The 10439-nt window shown below is 39.3% G+C and overlaps 1 protein-coding gene across 2 annotated transcripts; it reads right to left on the bottom strand.

The window, feature by feature from the left end:
- Window positions 1-1107: 1107 nt before the first annotated feature.
- On the bottom strand, window positions 1108-8237 carry nr2f2 (nuclear receptor subfamily 2, group F, member 2). 2 transcript variants are annotated; one of them, XM_054619223.1, is made up of 3 exons: window positions 7050-8237; window positions 5463-6008; window positions 1108-3586 (listed from the first exon to the last, which is right to left on the bottom strand). In XM_054619223.1, the coding sequence occupies exons 1-3, from the start codon at window positions 7498-7500 to the stop codon at window positions 3312-3314; spliced, it is 1272 nt and encodes a 423-aa protein (XP_054475198.1). In that variant the 5' UTR covers window positions 7501-8237; the 3' UTR covers window positions 1108-3311. The 2 variants fall into 2 exon arrangements, with proteins under 2 accessions (XP_054475198.1, XP_054475199.1); XM_054619224.1 differs by having other exon boundaries at window positions 5463-5990.
- Between the last annotated feature and the right edge of the window lie 2202 nt (window positions 8238-10439).

Raw genomic sequence — 10439 nt, 5'->3', positions numbered from 1 at the left:
TTTTTATTCTTCTTCTGTCTTTACATTTGATCCAATGATATGAATATCGGCTCTTTGTAGTGGGATGTCTGCCTTTAACTATTAATATGGGGCTCTGATCGGCCTCGGTGTGGATAAATAGGGCTTTCAGCAAGACGCCGAGGATAAAAGACCATCAGCATCACATCATAATCATCATTTTCATCATTATCAACAGCAACAAAAACACACACTCACACACAAAAACACACACACACACACACACACAGCAAGTTGGCTTCCTCCCATCCTGATTAAGCCTCTATACAACAAGGCTAATTCTATTTCAGACCTAACTCTCAACTAAGCCAATACTACTAATAATTAATGATGGGCCAAAGGTGTAGCCACCACAATAGCACTGCGTAAATAATTGACATTTAAACCCATCACATCCACATGTTGGATATTCACACATTTATACATTTATGATTAAAACGTTGAAATTTGCAGCGTTATGCAACTTCCTAGTGTTATTGAAGCTTAGTGATGCAGTTGAATATAAAAACTAATAACGCGGAGAACAGGCAATTATATCAATATATATTGGATTCTTCAGAAAATAATTTTTTTTTCCCTAGTCATTATAACTTATTTTACTATTTATGCTATATGAATTCATGCCAATAATAGCTTATTTATGTGAGCATCCAGAGGTGAAATAGTGGGGTATTTCTCCATGCACTGTTATGAAATGTCATCATCTGTTGAGGCTTATTACAACTGTTGAATCCTATTTCTGAAGTCAAAGTGACATCCTCCTTCCATCCATTATTTACCAAACACTCTAGTAAATTACTAATCAGCATTTTTATAGAAAATAATAATAATGTTAACCTTGTAGCAAAAAAGTTGAGTCGTTGAGCGAGCATGTTGGCTGATTGATTCATTATTTTTGAAACTCATTAATCACTTTCATGGGGCAAAAGGGCAACATCCTGCCACCCCCCAACCGACCACACACACACACACACACACACACACACACACACACACACACACACACACACACACACACACACACACACACACAAGGACAAGTTCACGCGTACGCATGGGGGAAGTAAAAAAACATCAAAATCGTCTGTTTTCAAATTCATAAATTATAATTTAATACCAAGAACAAATTTACAGCAGAATGCTTGTTTACAATAAGCTAACACAAACAAACAAGAATTGTGTTCAACTATAAACTTTCACACACACTCACATATATCACTTGCAATTATTAATAATAATAATAATAATAATAATAATAATAATAATGATAATCATAAAAAAAGTATCTATACGTTATCAATACCCTGCAGTCATATATTTTTATATATTTATATAAAAACGTGGGTCAGTTTAAACTGTTCATAATTACAATCATGTATCATTCTCTGGTCCATATGTGGCTACGAACAGCCAAAGATCAGTGTTCACTCAGTGATCCCTTTTAATTCAACCACAACATGGTGTTCTTGTGTGTGTGTGTTGAAGAAAAGCCTCAAAACAAAGACAGAAATGCTCGCTTCCGAATACACACACGCACGCACACGTTCTCACACGCACGCGCTCACGCACACCACGGCACCTGTCAAAAGACCAAAGGAGCAATAACACTAAAGTTAAAATATCAACTCCTTTTTTTCCCCCAAAACCTGCTCACCCTGTTTAATTAAGTCTGTAGCCTAATAATGAACTTCGTTTCTTTTTCTTTTTTGTTTCTTTAAATACAAGGGCTAGTGTACTGAATGCACAGATTATATCTATACAGTCAAAAAAGAGAGAGAGAGAAAACATTTACATTTATATATCAAAGGTAAAATAGGTTAGCGACCTGTGGCCATGCATTCACAGTCTAAATATACATGAAAAAGAAAACATTTGTAGTAATATGTATATACATTAAAAACATAACTTTCAGTGCTACTAGCTAAGTCTGCCACTCAATTTTGAAGACGTTATTACCGAGAAAAAAAATGGCAACCACAGATTTTTCTTAATCACATATACTTTGTATAAAGGAAAAACTCGTTGAAATGAATTGACCTATATTTACAAGAATACTGCCTCTATCAGTGTTTTTCAAGAGAAATACACGACTGAAGATTCAAATCTATAATTGTGTTCCCCCAAAATGTTGTAGGCCTACTTTAACAACGTTTGGATAAGGAATCACATAATGCTTGTCAGGCACTTAATGCTTGAAGTGAATAAAGGGTGACATTTCAGGGACGCTTTAATAATACTGCTATTAAACACTACTCTGGCTAGGCTTCAAACTTTTATGACCCCTTGACCTCTCCAACAGGTTAGTTTTGCTTTCAGTGCAGTTTGAGCAACTGCAAATGCCCTTAAATGCACATATAATGCATTTAAAGCAACTTGTCACAAATACCTTTTCTTACAGCAGGACAGGCAACTTGTAGGAGTTTTTTTTTTTATTGTGTTCAATTGGGGAACTAATGCAAAATATCCAAAGTTGGAGGAAATGGGGAAGACTTTTTCGGTAAATAATTTGGAAAATAAAGTTGATCCTGTAACTTCATATTAATAAAGAGCACAATGTTACCGCTGGGTCATAAAGTTGAACATGAACTCCAAAAAACTCCCTTTTCCCAGATGGTATTGGTCATCCTAAGAATATAAGTGCGCTTGCAGCATTAAGCCTAGATTATAAGCCTAAACTCCTATTGCTGTGGTTTTAATTCTTTTTAGAACTTTTTTTTTTTGAATTTTTTTTTTTAACACCTTTTCAAAATAAATCATTGTCTTAGAAAATAACACCACCTGTACTACATAAATCACATAGGCCGGTTTGGAACCAGAAAGGAGGAACAAAGAAAGTACAAAACACAGCTATACATGGACACAGGACAAGTCATTTGAGAAAAGAAAATTCACGTTTCGTATTTTCCCTTTCTCCTGGTTTTTTTTTTTTAATCTGTTTACCCAAATTATCATTTTTAAATGCACTTAATACTTAATTTTTCCCTCATAAAGGATCAACAAAATCCCTTTTTTTCCTCATTTTCTTCTTTCATTAAAAAAAAAAAATGAATCGAAGCAGGTTGTTCTGCATGAACACTGGGAGCTTGTATCTGCCATTTTGAAAGTTCAGTGGATGTCTCAATTTTTTTTTTTTTTTTTTTGTGGAGAAGGGGGGGAATTCACAGTCATTTACGTCAAAGTCTTTCTTCATGAAAGCCAGCCCCGTGTAACAGCCGGTTGTTTTTTTTATTCCTTCCACAAAAGCAGCTATAATCATCCCCCAACCCCACCTTTTGTTTGTTCTCCTTCTTGCTTTACTGAATTGACATGTAAGGCCAGTTAAAACTGCTCCCCGAAAGCAACATATCCCTGATGAGAGTTTCAATTGGGGTTTTACCTACCAATCGGACGAAAAATAATTGTTCAATGACCGAGGAAGAGACTGTGCGGAGGGAAGGCAAGCGGAGTAACAACTTCCCAAACCGGGTCGGCTGGTTGGGGTACTGGCTCCGGACGTATTCCTCCAGGGCACACTGGGACTTCTCCTGCAAACTTTCCACATGGGCCACATCTGAGAGGCCACAAGCATCTGGGAGAGAGGAGGAAAAGCAAATAAACATTAATAAAGTGTAACCTAAAGTGTTTCTCTTTTTTCTCCCACTGGCGGAAATTGATAGCCTGTCACATTTAGGAAAAAGCAATTATTTTAGGAAATTATTCTTAACCCATTATATGTAAAAGTGGAGTTTATAGGCTAAGTCTCGGGGCTTGTTTTAATAACAATTAATAACTAGTGCACATTTTTTTTTTTTTAGTGTATGACAATTATTTAATAACATTGCGCAAGGCTAAAAAAATCCCACACTAAAAGAAAAATACATAGTTCTGCACTATGATGGCAAAATATATGGCTTAGAGCATATATGTTATTTTATTAAACAAATATAAAGTTTTTTTTTGGTGCCATACTCAAGAAGCAGCGGACATGTGAGTACTCTCTTAATTCGGCGTTCCTCTTATCATGGCTGCTATAAAGTCAATTAAAGGTGAAGTAAATAATTAAACTTATTCATAGCAAAACACTGTGTTTTAGATGTCTTTCACAGTCAGAGGCACAGAGAGGAAGAGGGGGAGGGAGAGGGGAAGACAGGGAGACCTACTGACCTTTAGTGAGCAGAGATTTAGCTCGGAAAAAGGGCCCATAGCCTACGGAGTTGCCGTCATACTACACCACCAGAGACATAATCACTATCTGTGCTGCTGCATGTGGGCGGCAGCTGATTATGAGCCAAAAACGCTTGTACGCGCAATGGTTAAGTTTGTAAAGTTTATGCATGACAACAACCAAACCAGCAAAGCAGCAAAGACGTGTCATTCAAACTACAACACACGGCTCATGTTCAAGCCTCCGGGACTCAGGTATGGATGGAGGAGACAAATTAAGCCATAAAGGCGAAATAATACAAATTCAATGACCTGAAATGTGATATTTTTTAACCATCACTAGAACAATAGTTGTCTGCTGGAGCAAAATGAAATACAGAGGCTGATGTCTTGCAGGTATGATATCATTTCAAAATAGCTTAGACACAGTTTTATTTTATTTTTTAATTTACCTCCTTTAATAGTGGAGCTAATGTAACAAAAATAGCTGGAAAGTTTGGGTCATGACCTAGTTCTGGAGCAAGTCCTGAATCCTACGAGGTGCAGAGAATATTTCTGTAAAATAAAGAATGAAACCCGTCCCTCCTGTCACTGCTCAGTACCCCGTAATACTGTTAGATTCTGACATATTCGCAATTACAATGTGGGCATTTGGGTCTAAAATCTTTTTTTGGACATGTGTGTCCCCTAAATGACACGACGGTGCTTTAACTGTGTGCAAATGGGACATTAGGCTTGTCTTTCTTTTTCTATTCCCCTCCCCCTCGGAGCCTGACATCATTTATATCTGTCATTCGCTACAAACAAGACGTGGGGTATACACACATTGATATATGGCTTAAAAAAATAAATCAAAGTGTATAGCAATTCATCTGCAAGATATTGGAATCCTCAAAAGTGTGTTAATAGCTAGATTTTGAATATGCTTGTGTTTATTATTGTGGAGTCATCGGTCTCATTTAACTCATATGTTCATATGTTTTAGCCACTTTCCTCCTGTTTTGTTGTCAATTTAAATTAAAAACAAATCCCTTATGCCTGATATTATACAGTTTAGCCCCTGTGTGAGTGTGAATGTGTGTGAGATAAATCAGATGATTATTAATTTGGTTATATAATTTAATAGCCAGAAGCCTATGAAAAAGCCATGAAGGCAGCATATAGGTGAACATTGAAGCAGGCTGTTCCACTAAAACAGGCATGTTTATCTATATATACATGTATGTCAGTGAACATGTCAGTGAACATGTTAGTGACTTTCACACAGACTGAACTTTGAGTGTGCCAGTCTATTGTCTTACCTGTGGTGAAGAGCACAATTGCCTTTAAGCAGCTATATTCGGCAGAGTCAACGTGCAAAGCTTTGAGCTTTTCCACTTGTTCTTGGAAGATCCTAATGTGGTCCATGAAGGCCACCACTCTGTCCGCAGACATGGGGGAGGCGTGAAGGCCAGCCGCCGCCAGCAGAGGAGCCACATGCAGGGGCATCGAGCATTGCGCGGCGTTGAGCACAAATAACTCACTCCACGTCAACCTCAGAAGAGCCACCTGGTCGGTGATCTGAAGGTCTGGGAAGAAGGGAATATTCCTGGCCCACTCCACGGCGCTGAAGAGCATCCTGGCTGCTAGTTCACAAATGTTCTCGATGCCCATGATGTTGTTGGGTTGCATGCACTGACTGCCATACCGGGACGTCGGGTAGGGCTCCGCTCTCAACAGGAGAGAGATATATCCGGATAAGTAGGAATGGCAGTGCAGTGGGTCTCCATTTGTCAAGGAGAACTGACCATGGTGAGGCTGTGTGGGTGGCACCCGTCCCCTTTGCACGGCTGCAGTAAAAAGAGAAACTACAGATATTGAAGCCTGAATTCTACAAATCATCACACAATATCCTAATAGGCAAAGAGGCATGCAGCCAGAAATTACACATTTTAACTTGTGCAGGGGAGTGAATCAAAAGCTTACACCTCTTATGATAAATAAATGACACACATCATGTTTGCTCCATAACATCAACACACACACACACATACTGTAAACGATTTCTGTTGTTTTCACATTAATATTACTGTAATGTCATCGGTTTCTTACTGTATTTGCGTTATGCAATAAAGTACTGTCGATTTCGTTGTTTTCACAGTACTATTACTGTTATAACAAATGTATCACACATGTATGTATGCACACACACACACACACACACACACACACACACACACATTGTATTTCATGGGAGTTTAAAAAAAGGTTGCATGGACAATAAGGAAGCTGTAGGGAGACAAATCATGTAATCAAACACCACAGATGCGACTTAAACACGTTTAACACCACACATGCATATGTCTAGCTTTAAAATGATGCTTTTCGGCAACATGAGCTGGCTGTGGAGGAACACAAAGAGGGCAAAGGAGACCTTGCATGTTTAACCCTTAACCTACTTAGCAATGCATCTTGTTTTTACCATACATTCAGGCCTATTTTGGACTAATATTCAAATGAATTCTTCAGATTATGTGCGTATAATTCACCCTGGTATCCCGGTTTAGCCACAGAGAAGCAGACGTGGAGATGTAGCCCTGAACACGATATCTCTTAATTCGATACTCGCCATAATAGCGCAGTATTGTATCATATTTTCAGTACAGATATATACATTTAGGTAGCTCTATCATAGCCAAAGGGTCGAATCTTATGGGTGAAATGCAGAAATATGAAGCAGGATACTAAACACAGCTGCTAGAAATAAAAAAAATAAAAAAAAATAAAAGAGCTGCTCCATGGCGGACCAGCCGAGAAGAGAAGGAGGAAAACCAGACAAACACACATCATGTCTGCACGCCTGCAAGCACAATCACACAAATATATAAGAAAACAAAAAGTCCCAATACCTTCCCGTCTCATGCCGACTTTGAGGCATTTTTTGAGGCGGCAGTACTGACACTGATTGCGGTGGTGTTGGTCGATTGGACAATTCCTGTTTGCACGGCATGTGTAAGTGAGGTTCCGTCGTACGCTCCTCTTGAAGAAGCTTTTGCACCCCTCGCAAGTGAACTGGCCGTAGTGTTTGCCACTGGATTTGTCCCCACAGACCACACATTCAATGTGCTGGGACTGTTTCTCCGACTGCTGCGTGGTCTGGTTGGCCGGCGTGGACTGCGTGTTGTTCGGGGGTCCTTGGACCGGAGTCTGGGGGGTCGGAGGAGCGACTTGAGACGATGTGAGGTTCAACTGGCCCGGTTGAGGGGTGGGAAGGGATAGTCCTCCTTGGGTTTGCGAGGAAAGGGAGCCCTGGGTGTCAGCCACATCGTCCTGGGAGCCTCTCCACACTACCATTGCCATATCTATCAGTCAATGTAAAGAAAGTTTTTGTCTGTGGTGGTGTCGCCTGTGAAGAGAGTCTCAAAAAAAAAAAAAGGAAAACGCGGTGAAACTGGGATTGTGACAAAAAACACAAATCTATCTTCACGGTGAATCCACGATGAATCTCCCGGTGGGAAAACACAGAAAAATGTCGATTTCTTGCTGTTGGAGACGATGCAAAGCGTGGTTTTCTTTTTCTTTTTCTTTTTTTTTTTTTTTTTTCAAAACTGATGCCTTGCGCTTAAAGGCCAAGTCCAGGGGCGCTTACAGTCAGCCATCCAAGTATACACCCATCAATGGGAAATGTAGGCTTTTAAAAAATGTTAGAATAAAAACAGCCGAGGAGGAGGAGGAGGAGGTAGCATGGACTAGTGAAGAGGATGATGGAGAGAGAGACTGAGGAACAATTGGTGAGCACACTGTAACAGCAGCTGCTATCAAGTTCCAGCTCAAGTCTTGGAAGAAAAATCACCAACTGGGTAAAAAAAAAAAATCTTCTTCCTTTTTCTTCTTGTGAGGTTATAGCACCCCACACACACACACATACACACACACACACACACACACACACACACACTAAAAAACCATAAAAAAAAAAATCACAACCTATAAGCCTCCTCTGTGCATTGAAAAATAACACTAGTAGAGAATCAAAGTCATCAAATATGTTAAAAAGCCGGAGGTTAGGGAGTGATTTGCGATTGGTAGGAGCCGGGCTGGCAGAATGCTTTCTCTCTGATCAGCTCACTGAGCTCTCTATATAGTGAACTTTGACACGACTGCTGCAACTTAGCACACGTTACCATGGAGACGGGCTGCCATATAAGGAAGGAGAGTGTGTTTGACTGGTCAGAGCTCAGGGACCTCCCCCTGAACCCCATTGGCTAGTCGGCACTTGTGCTACTTGGTACCTTGCCAGAGCCAGCATGGAGGTCGAGAGGGCCGCTTGGTCCTAAAAGGAGACGAGTTTAGGGAAGAGAAATTTAAAAAAAGAAAAAAATCATCATCTCTAGTCACTCACTATAGCAGAGTATATAGAATATACTCATATTACCAGTAAAGCTTTGGCAATTGCATGAGGAAAAAACACAAAATCTGAATTCAGTGCCTTACAGTATAGCAGTATAGTGATGAATAATGACTGTAATGTAATGTATAGTCTGTATAGCAAGCTGGAAAATACAGATATTTTTTTTCCCCGAGACACAGGTGCACCTTTTGGCCATGATTTGTGCTCATTAGCCACAGTAAAACTGTCAATATCTTGTGCCATAATCTTTATCCTTTAGGCAAGTGAATATAAACAGTGGAAAAAAATACACATTTTAGATGAAAAATGAGACGAAATGAATGAAACTAGATTGCATTGTACTGTAAATGATACTCTACATAAAGATTGTCCACATTATCAAGGGTAATTGTGAATAAAAGAGCATGAAGACTCATTTGGTCCATGCACATACACTAAAGCCATGCGTTTAAAAGGGGGACTAAAATAACACCATGTTCTTATATTTGTACAGGGTAATAGCTATTAGCGCTTCTATTCACACCATGTACCATTCATCACAATCCACACCTCTTATAAAAATGTTATGATAGGCTACTGACAGCATCTGGACACCCGCAGCAGCCTGCTAATCCCCCGCCGCAAACATCCCTAACACACCGGGTCAGAAAGGCCATATCTGGGTCTCAAAAGTCAGTCCTTTTTTCTTTCTTTATGTGGTCAATACGTGAAATGACTACAGCTTTAAATGGGGACTACATTTAAAAATAAAAATGGTCCATGAGGTCAAAGGCCATGCCCTTCACATTAAGGTTAGGGAGAAAAGCTAAGCCACTTTCTGATAAACACTATAAAATAAAATGTGGTCATTTAGATGCTTTACACTGCCTGTCAGATGTTACCTTATAATAAAGAGAATCAGTTTGGGATGATGACAAACACACTGAGGGGATGCAGTGCATGAAAAACAGGGTCAGACTTTTCTGCCCACATGATATTTTTGTTTTAGGCTTGTAGGCTATTCAAACAGCAGTAAAGAAGAGGTTTACTTAATGCCCGGAGGCTATTAAAGTTGAACTGCAGGTAAAACTTCATACAGACATACAGATGGACCTAAAGCCTGAGCTGTGTCTGCAGAGAGAGCAGCTTTGTCCCAGGATGTATTACAGTATATGGCTGCCCCCTAGCGTATGAAGTTTTCCCTTCAAATAAGATTCAATTTAGAGGAGCCATCCGACACGGAACCCGTTTCAGTCTCTCCTCCAGCATCGACCAAACTAACAAGCCCCATTTTAAACTGATGACTGTTTGTTTAAATTCTGTTTTACATGACTTGGACGGCAAAGCTTTGAGAGTTGCCAAAGTTGGATTTACTTTTTTGCCACTTTAAGGCAATCCCAGCGGTGGTATTTAGACCAATTATGTCTTTATTCTAAAACAAATGAGCCGATTATTATTTAGTCTGCATGACTATTTTGTTGGTTTTTTTTTATTTTATTTACAGAAGCAGTGAAACTGGAGAGCCTGTAAATAAAAAACACTCAGAAAAGGTGTTCATGTATCCAGGATCCAGCGTCCTTCAAACGGTGAGTGGACATTTTGAACACTTTATTAGGATAAATCGTCAAAGTGCAGTGCTTTATTTTCCAGCTCTATATTAAATTATTGTTTAAATAAGCGGGCAGTATTACCTATTGAAATAAAAAAATACAAAAAGAGCACATAGTAGCGTACACACATGGGCTACGATGTTTCTAGTGCGGTCATTTTCGGTTATTATCCAAGTGTTAATTTCTAAGAGGATCACAATAAGCCCAATTACTTTGCAAATATCAATTAATGATGTTATTTGATGGTGACAGGGAGGCAGGAGGCTGTATTCTTATAGTAACAAACCTACCAAATGCAT

This window comes from Anoplopoma fimbria, chromosome 19 (assembly GCF_027596085.1).
Source record: "Anoplopoma fimbria isolate UVic2021 breed Golden Eagle Sablefish chromosome 19, Afim_UVic_2022, whole genome shotgun sequence".
NCBI lineage: Eukaryota > Metazoa > Chordata > Actinopteri > Perciformes > Anoplopomatidae > Anoplopoma > Anoplopoma fimbria.
This window is presented reverse-complemented; position numbering and strand designations above follow the sequence as displayed.